The sequence below is a fragment of the Pinus tabuliformis genome, chromosome 1_1 (assembly GCF_031772625.1).
Source record: "Pinus tabuliformis cultivar Carrire ecotype Pingquan chromosome 1_1, CPIR1, whole genome shotgun sequence".
In the NCBI taxonomy this organism is placed as follows: Eukaryota; Viridiplantae; Streptophyta; class Pinopsida; order Pinales; family Pinaceae; genus Pinus; species Pinus tabuliformis.
Genome location: NC_142297.1, coordinates 961,396,744 through 961,414,294, shown reverse-complemented (window position 1 = coordinate 961,414,294; position 17,551 = coordinate 961,396,744). Strand labels below are relative to the sequence as shown.

The window sequence follows — 17,551 nt, the reverse complement described above, 5'->3', positions numbered from 1 at the left end:
GCACATTTATAAACTAGGGATGATGAGCTAGTTAAAACTACTCAACTAATATGATCATTAATAGTGAACTGGCATAACATTAGGCTACAGTGACTAATGCATTAAATAGGTCATAAATACAGCATGTCATGATTCACAACACCTAACATTACTGCCTAGTTATCAACTACCATCGTTTGGAGGAGATAATCAATTCTTGTTCTTGAAAATTATAATTCATATAAACACTATTGTACCTAAATTATTATATTACACTCGTTGATTCCATCTCTACCTAAACTGAAATCTTCAACCAAACAATAATAATGAAAAGGATTATTGAAAATCACCGGAATATTATCTCATCACATAATGAAATTGGAAAGGTCGTATTTTATCATTTGTATTCCAAGAAACTTCAATTAGAGGCTATCCCATCCTCGTATAGCAGGGGATGAAGCCTTTGAGCAATTCCTAGATCCAATAAATTCATTCAATACAAGAATATAGAAGCAAAAAATATCATGCAGAATAATTCAGGGTCTAGCATGTCTACCGTGTTCGTCTTGGATTATAATTGCTACAAAGTTACTCTAAGTGATAGGTGGAATTAAAAAAAGCTCCACAAAGCTGTTGATGCTTAGAAGTCTATCCCAGTGTTATGAAAATTGTGAGAAGTCATGCAGTCAAAATATTTATCCATGGGTAATTTTATCGCCAGTAAAAAATTGTGATTTTTACTAGGGTAAAATAAATGTGATAATATCATGTGTGAAAAAATTGTCAGGTTGATTTAGATGTTAGAAAGATTGAAAAAAAAATTGAATATTTTTGTATTGCTTTAAATTTTGTTGATGTTTGCTGATTTTTACCAATAATTTCCTGAATATTAAGAATTTTTTTATTTTCTGGACCCTTGCCAATTTTTTCGCTGACAGGATGTCACCAACACTGGTCTATACTTAAGCATTTTGTTTAAAAGTTTTCTCTTATGACAACAGTTTCTCAGAAGAATGAACCATGCAAAGAAAAAAAATTATTATTTTACTAACCTGAGCAAAATTATTTATGATAGCAAGCCCACTACCTCCACCACTTACAACCACAAAATTGACAAGCCTGCAAGGATCAACAGAAGCTATGAGAGCCAGCACACTAGCAAGAGATGAAGAGGCTCAAAAGGACCAAAGTATAACAAAATCTTAATGTTTGAAAGAGAGAAAATCCAAATGTTGTTTAGCACAAAGGAATCTGGTTATCTGGTGCTTGTAAACATAAAGCAAATTTTGAGAGGTTACCAAAAGTCAACTGCAACGAGACATTCCCAAACTGTGAGATCAACAATGTTCTGGGCCTCAATATGTTCTTTTACGTTACCAGGCTCAGATGATTCCACCAATTCTTCTTCAATAAACCCAGGAACCACCTTCAAATGAAATATTTCTGTTTCACAATCTCCAAATATTTCTGTTTCAACAATGTTCGGGGCCTCAAAACGTTCTTTTACGTTACCAGGCTCAGATGATTCCACCAATTCTTCTTCAATAAACCCAGGAACCACCTTCAAAGGAAATATTTCTGTTTCACAATCTCCAGCATGTGATTCAGATTTTACATCCAAAGACTTTGTGTGATTAAGAGATCTCACAGGATTTGGGATCAGATCAATCTCCTTAACTAGAGAATTCTTTGGACTAGAAACATATCTTCCAGAACTAAGGGGCTTTTGAACCACCTGTAATATCGTAAAAGCAAAAAATTCCAAATAATATTATTTCCTTTTATTGACCAATAATTCAGAGTACCTTTTCTCTAGTCATCACAAATCTCTCATTTGTGAGCTACAGACTTACATTTGCAAATACAAATTATCAAATCCATGCAGAGGAATACCCTCTATTCTCAGCAATAACATAAAAACATGAATACTTAAGTAATAATTCATTTAGAGACATGATATTTGGCATGTAGATATTAACAAACGCATACGTTTTGAGAATTGCTAGTTTTAGTAGTTCAGTAAATAAAATTCACATGGAAATCACTATTCAATGGATTGGATTGTAGTCTTTAGCAAGTAGATAAGCTGTGAGAAAGAATTTAGTGAACAGATCAGTGGAAGAAGATTTTTTTCTCAGCATTCGAGCAGGAATTATCTTCATCGTTGTTTTTTCTTTGCTTACATTGCTTAGTATTCTGTTGATTTTTCCTTTCCCGCATTAATTTGTAACATTGTTATGTAAAAAATGAATTCAAGCAACATAATTCCATATAGCATTACCAAGCATGTCAACGTGATCTTACCGGAACAGCATACATTACAGCGATGATGATTAACATGAGAATTGCAAAAAAATCACTGGTGCCATTTCCAGCATGAAATTTAGCCTGAAAATAGTTTCAGATAAATCAGTGTAAGTGTTTTTACATATGATCATTAAACTTTCAGCTAAAAATTTATCTACAAAAATATTTACTTGAAAGAAGATTCATTTTCTACCTATAAAGCTTGCACTTTGGATAGTAGCTACGACCTTCTATCTATATATTAGCTAATTAGGAGGAAATAATTCACATAATAGCCAAAATAACACAGTTGTTAACAATTGGAAAATAAACAGCATTGTTTGTCAACACATTTAATAGATGGAATTTTCTTTTTTTTCCAAGGAAAACCCAAGGGATGCTTCCCCACATTCGTGTATGGCTCCCTGGTAAAACCTTCGGCATAGACGAATGCGCCTCACTCAGAGGGATTCAAAATGGGCACCTGCCAGCACAAAACTAGCCAAAAGCCCAGCAACAGTGACGACAACCAATTGACCTAAACTGTTGGGCTATTTGATAGATAACATTTAGCAAGGTGGTTTCCAGATTATTTAGGTGAGTCAATGGCTTCCAGTTTTACAAGTCAATGTTTCTTCTAAATATATGTACTGACCTTTATGGCAACTGTGCCAGTTTTTCCTCAGCCTTAACCATCTCTATTGTGCACCTTGGGATTTCTATCAGTTGCATCAGCTCTCCCTAGTAAGATTCTAACAGGTTACATAAATGATACCATTGAAGACTCAAAAGAAAAAACAATGTTCACAGATAACCAATGATAATCAATGCGGCTAGAATTTCTTTCTCGTGTCATACAGCAGTAGACTATAAAACATCTCTTTCTAAGACTGGGCATAACAATGGCAGTGTTTGGAAACATGACCAGCTATGTAACTTTTAAGATGATAATTTTTCATGTTAGAGATTCAGATTAGGTAATGGTTGTTGTAAATGATGATGTTCCAAACCTCAGAGTTTTGGCAGTTGAAGCTTGGGTGGCATGCCTTATCATACATTTGAGAGAAATTATGTATTGCCCACTAAGGGCAACAGCAATTTCACATGATAATACATCATCAGATGCACTTGCAGTCTTGAAAGATTGCTTTGATGATCTCATGACTTCCATATTTATGTAATATCAGGTATCCTCAACCATTATCATCTCTCAGATATAAAAATTTATATAAAAGAAAAAATAAAAGGGCATAATCGAACTTATACTTCTGAATTTGACAAAAGACTCTAAAGGTTGCATGTTGGAAAAACAAAAACCTATTAGAATGAAATGAAAAGGATTTCCAATGAAAGTAGTGCTCCGAACACAATGGAACAATCTAGCTGGACCAGAAACGCACAGAAACAGAAGAATCCAGAAATCTTTTGATGCATGCAACAACACAGGTTCCAGATCTCGATTGACAAAAAGAGTGGGCTTTCAAACAGGTTTTGATACCATGCTCAACAAAACAGGGTATTCCCACACACGAGGCGCACCTTAGGCAACCTCTTACACAACCAACTCAAAGATCAGTATACAAGTGTATTACATGTTTAAAACCTTTGAAGAAAAAACAATCCAACCCCATCCTATGTGACCACTTGAGGCATCATATTAATGCAAAAGAAAAATTTATACTTTCGAGTTTCAAACAATCTTCAACAAATGGCCCTCCATGTTGTTTCAATAGAGATCATGGACCAGCCAAGTGTTAAACCACAGATCAATATCGTCGTTCATATTGATGAGAATATGAATACTTAGATCACTTTATATCTAGAACATATCATGACTATCCAATTACATAGCTATGAATGCATACTAACACATACTAAAGAAACACACTTTTAACTAAAAACATATTAGACCAAGTTGATACTAACTAACTTCTTAGAGTGTAAATATCCTAACAAAAAATGTCTGGATAGTTACCATTCTAGCAATAGGGCAAATGTCTCTTCACAATATCCCTTCTTCTTGTGCAGAACCGCAAGTCTTACTTTGTTTCTTTCCACAATTTCCAATTGCAAACTACAGTGCATGTTTAATTTTTAATAATGTCATTGATCATTGGACAATAGATTTTATCATAATAAAGTTATTCATAATGTTACTTGATCAGGATTCTCAATCATAGAGTCATGTAAGCTTATCGATGTTGATTTCTTATTATTTTAAGCTTGTTATATGTCATTCTTATATATGCTAGTGTGCGTGTGTGTTTTTTGAAAAATGGCAAACCTTATCACAAAAATCAAATTCAAATAAAAGCCTATCATTGTTGAACCCAAACCATAGGAGCAAAGGTTTCTGCATAATCAATTAACTCTAGGCTCTTTCTAAAAGAAAAGTTTCGCTACAAATTTGGCCCTGAGCTACACGATACATCCATCAACTTCATGCTTTATCTTGTACCACCATCGAGAATCAATTAATGACTTCCTAGTTGGTCCTGGAACAATCTCCAAAACATCATTCCTGAATACGAAGTTGTACTCCCCTATCATGGTATCCTACATTACTTATTCTACATTTACCTCCTAGAAGCTGGAAGGCTCTATGTCAAGAATGGAAGGACAATAGGAAACATAAGTAGAATACTTTTTAGGGGGGAGTAACTCACCCAAAAAAGGTCTTTGGTACTCCTACTTACTCTTGTGCCCTATATAATACATGAGTAAGCCATAGCAATTTTCTAGCTACACCGCTAAGTTTAGAAGTAGTGTTCCTTCACTAGAACCAAGCTGCTCTAAATCTAATTTCCCTTGTTCTTTCAAATCAACAAAGGATTCTCTCCTCCTTCAATCTCTGTAGAATATTCATGGGACTTGGAGCACCAACCATCTTTCACAAACTTCCCATCTTTCTCCACCATTGTCTTTCGTTGTGCTAGAACATAAATATAGGGTAAACTTCAAAAGTTTCCTTGTAACGAGGTACCTCAAGTCTCTCACCAATAAGAGCTTCTCCTAGAGCCTTTGCCTTTAAAATATTGTAAGGACATATATTCAAAATGTGGATGGCAGTATTACACGCTTCTTCCCAAAGGCACATGGGCAAATCCATATCATGGATCATGGCTTTTGTAGTCCTGATAATGGACTAGTTCTTCTTTTGTGCAACCTGATTCTATTGTAGGTTGTATGTCATCCATTCAAAATGTAGACAATAGTATTACATGCTTCTGCCCAAAGACATATGGGCAGATCCATGTCATAGACCATGGCTTTTGCAGACTTGATAATGGGCCGTTTCTTCCTTTCTGCAACCCATTCTATTGTGGGTTGTGTGGCATCTATTGAAAAGGTAGATAGCAATATTACATACTTCTACCCAAAGACACATGGGCAGATCCATGTCATGGATCATGGCTTTTGCAATGTTGAAACTTGATAATGGATTGGTTCTTCCTCTCTACAACCCATTTTGATGTAGGTTGTATGCATTGACAACTCCCTCTTGATCCCTACATCCCTACAACAACCATCAAACTCTTTGAATGTGTACACTCCTCCATTTTCAAACCTCAACACTTTGATCTTCTTACTTGTTTGACTCTCAACCAAGGCCTTGAACTCCATGAAATTACTAAACGCTTCACCCTCAGTCTTCAAAAAATAAATCCAACTTTTACATGACGGATCATCAATGAAGGAAACATAATAAAGACTACCCATTTAATGAGTTAGAGGACAAAGGTCCACACATATCTGAATGGATCAAATCAGAAATCTCTCTTGGCTTATGCTCACTTGATGGAAATACAATTTTCTAATGTTCATCAGCACATCCCTTACACATTCCAATGTTCTCAATTTTGAAAGTTGGTTATGCCTGAAACATATCCTCAAGAGAGGAAGCGCTCCATAGTGCAAGTGGCCAAAATGGTTATACCATAACTAACTCATCTTGCGATGCTCATGCATGAAAACGGTTACCCACCAAAATGAGTAACCTTATAGCAGGAAATTTTTCTCTGACATTTGATAGTGAACCAGAAATCCAGCAGCCCCTACCAGCTACCATTAGATGATGATATGCCATGTACCTCCTCCATTTGCATCAACCATGTGCCTCTCACCATCTGGCATTGTCACTTGGGTGAAGGTGGGCTACTATTAAAAAGTTACCTTGATAATTCGGCAATAGGTGCTTATACTTGTTTGTTTTGGGAATTTAGTAAGCATAACAAAGTGATCTGGAAGATTGGCATACCTTGACCATAATTTTGTTCTCTCACATTACCAAGGGGGGTTAATTTCTAACCCTAGTCTACTGGAACATCCTTGTTGATGTTTCTAAGTCTAACAGTTAGAAACCCTCCATGTACTTTCTGATATATTCCTTCCTACTTGTTTTGATTAATTAACAAGTTATTTACCATGTAAATACTGAAAATAAACACAAGTACATGCTCAACACATTACAGATCATCAACTGAAGGAAACAAAAACGAGCACACAAATGACACCGTGATTTTTGGACTAATGTCCCCTCAAAAACCCAATGCAGGAAAACCGGTGCACCTATCTGAGGGTTTGATTTATTAAGCAGTTTCAGAATACAATCTGGGTGCCAAATCCGGCTCACCCAACAGAGGAAAAATCTCAGCAGTAGTACCTCTCCTTCGGAGAGAGATGCTCTGGCTAAAACCCCGGATAAACACTTCGGCAGCTCCTTAGCTCCAATTTGCCCCATGAAAAACCCCAGCATCAGCCTCTTCTGCCCTCTACGTCAGCTTTCCCGGTAGTTCTGGCAGTTCTGGTTGTTCCTAGCAGTTCTGGCTTCTACCCTCTGCGTTGGCTATTCCCGGCAATTCTAGCTTCTGCCCTCTGTGTCAGCTTTCCCAGTAGTTCCCGACTGTTCCCGGCAGTTCCGACTTCTGCCCTTTGCGTCAGCTTTCCCAACAGTTCCGGCGTCTGCCCTCTGCGTCAGCTTTCCCGGCTATTCCGGCAATTCCGGTTGTTCCTAGTAGTTCCACCTTCTGTCTTCTGCGTCAGCTTTCCCTGCTACTACGCTGATCCTCCGGCACTATCTCTGCCTCTCTGCTTCTGTGTTCACTACCCCTCAGCTGCAACCCCAGATCACTCTCTCAACTTTCTCAGCAAACCTAGCCCCCAGAAAGTCGAAATCTTGATCTCTTGGTGTGTTCTCCAAATGACCCACAAGCCTCCTCTTATACTTTTCTCGTTGACAAATCAACGGCCGAGATTAAGTCCCTAATCAACGGCTAAGATTAGATCTGGCTTGATCCATGTCTTTTGGACCATTCTAACACAGTTTTATACTAATTCACATTAATATTTTATTTTCCCTAAGTTTAGACTTAGGGACTCCATTAAAAAGATTAATTATTTTAATATCTCCCAAAGTGTTTAGAATCTGCCCAAACCCTTTCTGGGTATTGAGATCTCATGTGCCTTAGCCTCTCCACCAATTTTCGTGGCTAGGGCATATCCGATGCTACCCCAAATCAACAATCCCTTAAGGCCCTTTGGGGTATAGGAGGGGCACTACTTGGTAAGCCATGATTGAGATAGTATGTTCCATTTTCCCTATACCATATTTAATACTTTCCATGTCACATCACAAGCCCTATATCTCAACTACATTGTTCAGGTACAACTCATCATTGGTTCTTGGGGATCTGACACTCATATGTTCACAGACTTGGCTCGGAAACTTTGCACTGGGAGGTTAAGGCAGCTAAAAGAAAAGTAACAGCATGTTATGGCCACAATAAAACAAGAAAGAAAATCAAAATGCAAAAGATGGTCGAGGCATAAATATTAGCACATGGGCAAAAGCTTAAGCATGAGCTCTACCTCCCTCACATGGCCATCACCTGGTTCCTGAGCATATGATGCCCCATTACATCGAAAAGGAACCCTTGGATGTCCCAACCCTAATGAGCAAGAAACTAACTCATCTAAAGGGGTAAAAAAATTGCTACATCATAAAAAGCAAGTGCCAACAATTGAGCTATAAGTGGTAATACAAGGAATAATCAAGAAAATAGTAAAATAATCAGTTGGTTCCTTTGACCATAGCACTTGACCATGAAGTCTTCTCCCCTCCATTACCACATTATTGTTTATTGTTGGTAGCATCGGATGTGTTCTAAGTCTCAAAATTTGCACGGAGGCTTATATACATGCATTCTCCAATACCCAAAAATCGTTTTAGGAAATTCCACCCAGAGACAGTTTTATTAAAATAATTAATTATTTTTAATAGGACCCTAAGTCTAAACTTAGGAAATTAAAATAATTAATGGGTATTAATCTAAACTGTGGGTGAAACTTCTAAAAGAAGGCGGAGATCAAGTCAATATGATCCTAGCCATTGATTAGAATCTAATCTAGGTCGTTCATTGATCAACGGGAGGATTATAAGAGGAGGCTTGATGGGCACTTGGAGAACACACAGGAGGCAGATACTCAATTACCTGAGTAAGATCGATTTTCTCACTGGGCGAAATTCGGCAAGAGAAAATCGAATCAGAGGGAGAGTTGCAGGTGAGAAAGAGAGAGACGACATCAGCATCAGTCGGGAGTACAAGGCAAGAAGACGCAGAGAAAAGCAGAGCCATTGCAGAAGTGTGAAGCTGAAAGAGGCAACGCAAGGCAGGTTAACGTTGGGATTGCATGAGCAATCTGATGCTGGGCCAGCATGAGGAAAACTGACGCAAGAAGACACAGAGGGATTCAGAGGGCTGAGAAGCATTTCTCCTGGATCAAAGATGTGTCAGGAAGCATTTATAAAGTTTCTCACTTATGTTATGTTGGTTGTATATTGTACAAGAGATTTTTGCTGAAGAATAATAAAGAAACACTCATCTGTTGCATCGGTTTTCTCACATTGGGTTTTTCCAGGGACGGTTGTCCAAAAATAACTGTGTCATTGTGGTTATTCTTGTGTTGTTATTGCATTCGCTTTTAGAATTTTATTTATGAAGTCTGCAATAGAATTTATTTTGATATTTGCCATAATAACAGAGTGAATAACTTATTTCTGAATTAATAAGTAGAAGGAATAATATTATCACTGCAGTAGGATTTCTATTTTGAAATTCTCACATGGTATCAGAGCAAGGTTAAGCAGGAGTGCAGACTGAAGAGCTCTCATTGAGGAAAAGGAGGGAGTTTGATATTACTACAAAGACAGAAAATCGACAACCCAGAGAATTGCGCAGCTCTCAGTAAAGGACGCAATTTATTCTACAACAGTTGTTGGGGTAGGATAACGCCAAAAAACAACACAAAGATTGACACTCAAAGTAACTTAGAATTGGCTTCTAGACTAGAAGAAGAATCCGCTTGCCTAGCAAGTTCGGTGTCGGCAGATGTTTGGTACATTGATAGCGGGGCTTCAACTCATATGACTAGAGTACAAGAATATTTCTTGAGCTATCAAGAAGAACAAATGGATTTCCATATTACAATGGGAAATCGGACAAAGTGTACACCAGTAGGGAGGGGCACCATAGCATTTCAGACAGAAGCAAGAACCAACATCCGAGGCACCAATGTTCTGCATGTGTCAGGATTAGGAATGAATATGATTTCAGTGTCTCAGTTACAGGACAAGGGATACGATGTATACTTCATTGGAAAGAAAGTATACGTCAAGCATCCAAGCTGGAAGAAGAAAAGACAAATTGGAACTTGAAGCAACAAATTGTATAGGTTGCAGCTTGAGTCTCCAATGGCACTGATAGGCAACAACTATGATGGTGAAAAGGAACGAAATGAATTATGGCACAAGCAAATGGGGCATTTACACCATGGAGGATTGAGGATGCTTAGAGAGATTGTTACAGGAGTACCAGTCCTTGGTAATGAACATGATGACTTATGCAGAGGGTGTGTACTAGGGAAGTACGCTAAAGCAACTTTTTGTAGAAGTAACAATAGAGCAGAAAGTGCATTAGGATTGATACACTAAGATACTATGTTCCTATGTCCACAAGAGCTCTTAGAGGTGGCGAATACTTCGTCACCTTTATTGATGATCACTCCAGAAAAACCTGGATCTATTTCTTAAAGACCAAGGATGAGGTCTTTGATCGTTTTCGAGAGTTTAAATCTCTTGTTGAAAATATGACAAGGAAAAAGATAAAGGTATCGCGTTCAGATAATGGTGGAGAATATACGAACAAAGACTTCACAGATTTTTGCGCAACGAAGAGCATCAAAAGAGAGTGGACAGCTCCATATAATCCGAGGCATAATGGAGTAGCAAAATGAAAAAATAGAACTATTGTTGTGGCAGCCAAAGCTATGTTGTATGATCAGGATCTACCTAGGTATCTATGGGCAGAAGCTTGCAACACAACGGTGTATATCTAGAATAGAACTCCTCATAGAGCATTGGGGAAGAAAACGCCCAAAGGGGTCTTCACAGGGAAGAAGTCGGAAGTCAGTCATCTCAGGATATTTGGAAGCATGGCTTATTGTCACATTCTAGACAAGAAGCGCAGTAAACTGGATCAGACTGTAGAAAAGGGGTATCTCGTAGGATACAGTGAGACCTCAAAGGCATACACAATCTACATTCCTAGCAGTAGGAAGATTGTAGTGAGACGGGATGCAAAGTTCATGGAGGACAGAGCTTTCAAGAAATCTTGTGAGATGCCTGCAGAAGATCAGTCAGGAGATGTTCCCCTAGTCCAGGAGCAGCAAGGGCAACAAGGAGGATAGGCAGGAGGACAGACACCTGGATCATGTACAGTGACCAGTAACAGTAACTCCTTGGAAGGAGGAAATGCAGATAATTCTCAACAGATGGAACAACAAGATCAGGAGGAGTTGGTTGAGCCTCCCACCACCAGTGGTAGAACCAGCAGAGAAGTACGACAGACACTGAGGGACGCAGAGGAGTTTTTTGGAGCTCCTAGAACCGAGAAAAGGCAGCGTAGACAACCTTACAGATACAAGGCATTAGTAGCTTAGGTTGAAGAACCCTCTAGCTTTCAGGAAGTTGTTCAACACCAAGTATGGGTGGATGCCATGGTAGAAGAATACAACTCTATCATGATGAATGATGTTTGGGAAGTAGTACCTAGACCAGAAGATAGATCAGTGGTAGGACCAAGATGGATCTACAAGATCAAGTATGCAAATGGCGGTATAGAGAAGTACAAGGCTAGGTTCGTGGCAAAGGGGTATGCTCAAAAAGAAGGAATAGACTATGAAGAGACCTTCACCCCAATTGCTCAATACACCTCTATCAGATCTGTTATATCCCTAGCATCTCAAATGGGATGGGAGATTCACCAGATGGATGTCAAGACAACATTCTTGAATGGGGTGATAGAAGAGGAGGTGTATATAGAACAACCCGAAGGCTTCGAAACTCATTGAGAAGAGAACTCATGTTTGTAGATTAAAGAACACCCTGTATGGGCTCAAGTAGGCACCCAAAGCATGGTATGGTCGGATCGATAGTTACTTGCAGCAGTTGGGATTTGTCAAGAGTGATGCTCATCCCAATCTCTACTATTTGATGGTAGAGAATGAGCCACTTATTTTGGTATTATATGTAGATGACTTGTTTCTAACTGGGTCATCCAGGCTCATATAGGATTGCAACAAGAATCTTGAAGTTGAATTCGACATGAAGGACATGGGGTTGATGCATTATTTTCTAGGGTTGGAAGTTTGGCACAAGAATGGGGAGATCTTCCTTGGACAAGAAAGATATGCTACATAAATTCTGAAGAGATTTAGAATGCAGGATTGTCGACCCATGGCTACTCCCATTATCACCAACTGGAAGAAAATAGATGCATCAGGAGACAAGGAAGTAGACCCCACCTTATACAGGCAACTCATTAGGTCGCTCATGTATCTAGTCAGCACTAGGTCAGACATTTGCTTTGTTGTAAACACTCTAAGCCAGTTCATGGTGTAAGCAAAAAGGGTGCATTGGGCAGCAGCTAGACACATCCTTAGGTATGTGCGCGAAATAGTCGAATATGGGTTGAAATACTCCCGAGGGGAGGACATCAAATTGAATGGGTTCACAGATGCAGATTGGGCAGGTAGTTCAGTAGACTGAAAAACTACCTTGGGGTACTGCTTCAGTGTTGGATCAGGGATGATATCTTGGTGCAGCAGGAAGCAGAAATCAGTAGCTCTGAGCTCAGCAAAAGCAGAATATATGGCAGCCAACACAGCTACGTGCGAAGCTATATGGCTCAGAAAATTGCTTGTGAGATTTTTGAGGAAAAAGGATGGAAGCGACCAGGGTCTACGGTGATAATTAGAGTTGTATCAAACTCTCTGAGAATCCAGTATTTCATGATCAGTCGAAACACATAGATATCAGATGTCACTTTATTAGAGACTATGTTCAGCATGGGGCAGTATAGCTACAGTATGTCCCCACAAGAGAGCAGGTAGTCGATATACTCACAAAGGCTCTCGGAAGAGCTAAGTTCACTCAGTTCAGAGAGCAGATGGGTATGGTAGAAAATTCGTTTCAGTAGCAACAATAGTTTGTAGTGTAGAGGCAGTTGGCAGTGGCAGTGCCAGCAACAGCACGGATGCAGAAATTCAGAGGGAGTTGCAGTACGGATGCAGAAATTCAGAGGGAGTTGCAGTACAAATGCAACGTTGACAGTGGCAGGGTCAACAACAGTACAGATGCAACATTTGCGCAGAGGTTGGTGGACAGCATGTCAAACATCAACAGCACAGAGGGAGATGTTACATAACAGAGTGATGCTTCAGCAAGTTGCATTGTTAGAGCACATTCCTCGCTAAGAGGGAGTGTTGATTTCTAGTAGCATCGGATGTGCTCTAAGTCTCAAAATTTGCAGGGAGGCTTAGACACATGCATTCTCCAATACCCAGAAATTGTTCCGGAGACAGATTTATTAAAATAATAAATTATTTTTAATGGGGCCCTAAGTCTAAACTTAGGAAATTAAAATAATTAATGGATAGTAATCTAAATTGTGGGTGAAAATTCTAGAAGAAGGTAGAGATCAAGTCAATATGATCCTAGCCATTGATTAGAATCTAATCTGGGTCGTTGATTGATCAAAGAGAGGATTATAAGAGGAGGCTTGATGGGCACTTGGAGAACACACTAGAGGCAAATACTCAATTACCCGAGTAAGATCGATTTTCTCACTGATCGAAGTTCGGCAAGAGAAAATCGAATCAGAGAGAGAGTTGCAAGTGAGAAAGAGAGAGAGAACATCAACATCAGTGGGTAGTACAAGGCAAGAAGACGCGGAGCAAGGAGAGCCAGCGTAGGGCAGGTTGACGTTGGGACTGCGTGAGCAGTCTGACGCTGGGCCAGCGTGAGGAAAAGTGACACAGGAAGACGTAGAGGGATTCCAAGGGTTGAGAAGCATTTCTCCTGGATCAAAGATGTGTCTGTAAGTGTCTGTAAAGTTTCTCACTTCTGTTTTGTTGGTTGTATATTGTACAAGAGATTTTTGTTGAAGAATAATAAAGAAACCCTCATCTATTGCACCGGTTTTCCCATATTGGGTTTTCCCAAGGACGATTGTCCAAAAATAACTGTCATTGTGGTTATTCTTGTGTTGTTATTGCATTCGCTTTCAGTTGAGGGGTGGACCAACAAAATGTCACCTCCCCTTAAGATATGGAAGCACCTAGTAGGGTTGACCATTAACCACCCCTACCAAGGGAGAAAACACCTTTGCAAGGACTTGGTCCTAATTTTGTAAGGTGATCTTTGTTTGAAGTATTAACATGCCTTTAACATTCAAGATTGGTTTGCATAGATGCATTATTGGCCTTAGTCTCTAATGGATGGTTGCTTTCACTAGAATCCATTTTGTTTCTATTTGGCACCCACTCCACACGTACCCAGGCCTTTCAGAGAAGTACCTAGCCTAAGCATATGCGGTGTTGAGAGACTGAAGCCTCCTAACAGCATTAGCAGATGACACATCCCAAAGTACCTCCAAGACCTAGGACCATAGTTGCAGGAAGCGCCCCCCCCCCCCGGATCCTAGGCCGGAATCGCGTCTCGTACGGAAGCGTTCCGGAACCTCCAGCCGAAGCGCGATTCCAGTTTTCATGAAGCGCGATTCCGAATTTTTAAAACGATTCCTGGTTTTTGGGTTGCGTTGCCCCCGATCCGCGCTTCGGAGGGCGCTTCGGGCCTCCGGAAGTGCACGCTTCACGAGCGCTTCGGAGCGCTTCCGAAAATTTCCGCGCGGGCTCGGTTTTAAACTTAAATTTTTTTTAATTTTTTTTAAAAGTTAACTTAACTTGCAATGAGGGGGTGGGTTAGGGTGAGTTTAGGGTGAGTTTAGGTGAGGAATGAAAAGCATAAAGCTCCCATTCATTCCTCATTTTCTCACTTTGAGTTTATGAGAGTTGGAGAAGAGAAGAGAGGAGAGGAGAAGAGAAGAGAGGAAAGGAGAGGAGAAGAGAGGAGAGCTTGGAGGAGTGAAGAAGGAGGAGCTAGGAGAAGGAGGAGGAGCTTGGAGCAAGAGCTTGGAGGACTTCATCTACAAGAGCTAAAGAGGTAAGTTCAAACCCCAAACTCCCTTGTTTTTTTGAAAAAAAATTGTATTTTTCTCCTCCCTCTCCTACTCTTTCCCATTGTTTCTACTTGCTCCTTTATTTACAGGTTGTCCACCACCTATATCCATATTCCAAGATGGTGTTCTTTTGGCTTCTATGTATCATTCCACTCTTGGTTTTAATGATGGCAAGGGTGAGGAATAGAGGGGAAGAGGAAGGGGATGAACTTGGTCCTAATAGTAGTGACCCAATGTATGATGAGGAGGAAGGGTTTGAAGAGGAAGGGGATGAACTTGAAGGGGACACTGAAGCACAAGATGGGAAAGGTACATCAACACCCTTGTGGAACTATGTGACCAAACTTGATGGGGGAAAGGGTGGTGGATCTTACAAATTTGTGTGCCCTCATGGTTGTCATGGAGGAAAACCATATACGGGTTCATATACCCGTCTGAGGAGGCATCTTTGTGGGGTGCTGGACAGTGATGAAAAAAAGGGTTCTGTGGGGGTACAAATTTGCCCAAACATTTCAACTGAAGAAAGAAGAAAATACATCCAAATAGAGATGGCTGCACAACGAAAAAACAAGAAACAAAAAACTCATTCTGAATCAAGTGCAACCTCTAAATTTGGTAGTTGCCCATCTCCTCATGGTACTTCTGCAACCTCTGGAGGTAGAAGAACATTAGGGGATTTCCTTAATGTTGCTGGGAGGGATGATGTGGATGGAAAGATAGTCCGTTTTCTTTGTGCTTGCGGTGTACCATTCAATGTGCTTCGCTCTCCCTATTGGCATGACATGGTAAAGGCCATCAATGAAGCCCCAAAAGGATACAAGGCCCCCAACTATGAGAAAGCTAGAACAGTGTTATTAGAAAGAGAAAAAGCTAAGGTTCAAAGAGCTTTGACACGTTTTACACATGAGTGGGTGGATTCTGGGGTATCCATTGTATCAGATGGGTGGACAAATATTAGAAACCAACATTTGATAAATGTTCTTGGTGTTTCTTCTAGTGGTGCAGTATTTATTGCATGTCATGACTCCTCCTCCATCAGTGCAACTGCACAAAACATTGCAGATCTCCTATTGAAATCAATCAAAGATGTTGGTCCGAATAATGTGGTTCAAGTGATCACAGATAATGCAGCAAATTGTAAGGCAGCAGGAAAAATTATTGAGCGTACTCATCCACACATCTTTTGGTCTGGGTGCCTGGTTCACACATTGAACCTTTTGATGCATGATATTGTGAAACACAAAGATTGTGGGTGGATTGCTGAGGTTTACAGGAAAGGGAAGCAGCTCATTAAATTCATCACAGGGCATACAAGGGTAAACTACTTCTATGGCACTTACTCCAAGTTGCAATTGCTTAAAATTGCAAAGACAAGATTTGCTAGTTATTACCTCACCTTTAGGCGGCTAGTGAGGGTGAGACAAGCTTTAACTAATCTGGTGTGCGCTGAAACATGGGATGAAATTAACACTGACTCAGATGGTGCTAATGCAGTCAAGGACACTGTTCTTGACAGTTACTTTTGGTCACAGGTTAAATATGTTTTGCAATTCACCAAACCAATTTATTACATGATCAAGTTTGCAGATTCAGATCGACCAGTAATTAGGGAGGTGTATGAGCAAATGGATAGCATGTTGGGGCAGATTAAAGACATTGTTGAGCCTAGAGATACCACCTTGTACAATTATATTCGTGTAGAGGTGCAAAACCGATGGGAAATGCTAAATATTCCATTGCATGCATTAGCATATGTTTTGACACCTAAATACTATCATCCATCATGGCTTTCAACACCAGCACCTGGGGGGGGAAGCAGGAAAAAACCACACCAAGATAGAGAGGTTCACGAAAAATATATGGCTGCATTGAGTAAATTAATCCCTGATGAGGAGGAGGCTGCATTGGTACGGAGACAGGTGAGCAACTATACGCTCAACACTGGTCCATTTGGGAGCATGCATGCAATTCAAGATCGAGAGACTTTTTCTGCTCTTGAGTGGTGGAACATGCATGGTGCTATCACAGGTGGTAAACACTTCTTCTGCAGAGAGGTGTTGGAGCTCTTATTCTTTCATCCACAGTGTTAAAAGGAACAGGTTGAATTTAGACCGGGCAGAGAGCTTGGTTTATGTTCATTACAACTTGCGATTGTTGTCCCATTACTGTGAAGATGCAAAGTCTAATAAAGACTTGTTGATTTGGGACAAGAATCCAGAGGAGCCCAATTTGGAGGATGGAGTGTTGCGACTAGAGCAATTAGAGGATGCTCTTATCCAGGTATGTCCATTGTGGTATGAATTTTCCAATTTTCCCTTATAAAGCATTTCTCTAATTCATGTTTTTAATTTTTTTGTTAACTAGTGTTTTTTTTTTTTGCATGAATTTTTTGAGCGATTCTAGGATGATGATGACCGTGTTGATATGCCACCACCCCCACCCCCATCTGGTCCCTTGGTTCCTAGGTTCCATGGTTCAACACCAACAGCAGGGGGTTCTTCTTCATTAGTTTCAGTGCCACGACTTACACAGGGACCATCTTCTTCATTGCCACCACGTGGAGGCCCGCCATCACGTTCTATTCGTGGTGGAAGGAGGAGAGATTAGTAGATATATTCACAATCTACTACTTTTTGTCATAGATTACTCATTAGACTTGTAGACTTGTGAATTTGAATTTTGAACCTTTTTGGCTTGGCGGTGACCAAGTG

General features: G+C 39.9%; 1 protein-coding gene and 1 pseudogene across 2 annotated transcripts in view; one reads left to right on the top strand and one right to left on the bottom strand.

Annotated features, from left to right (window-relative positions):
• The window catches only part of LOC149217682 (protein NUCLEAR FUSION DEFECTIVE 4-like), a 283,964-nt pseudogene that overhangs the window by 102,685 nt on the left and 163,728 nt on the right, over positions 1–17,551 (bottom strand). Inside the window, exons 9-12 of the transcript XR_016250688.1 lie at positions 2,284–2,367; positions 1,541–1,714; positions 1,278–1,405; positions 1,028–1,098 (exon numbers count right to left, since the gene is read on the bottom strand). The product of XR_016250688.1 is annotated as a protein NUCLEAR FUSION DEFECTIVE 4-like (transcript). The remainder of the gene's footprint in view (positions 1–1,027; positions 1,099–1,277; positions 1,406–1,540; positions 1,715–2,283; positions 2,368–17,551) is intronic.
• LOC149217685 (uncharacterized) lies at positions 16,479–17,473 on the top strand. The gene is made up of 2 exons (XM_089391402.1): positions 16,479–17,120; positions 17,244–17,473. The coding sequence occupies exons 1-2, from the start codon at positions 16,803–16,805 to the stop codon at positions 17,445–17,447; spliced, it is 522 nt and encodes a 173-aa protein (XP_089247528.1). The 5' UTR covers positions 16,479–16,802; the 3' UTR covers positions 17,448–17,473.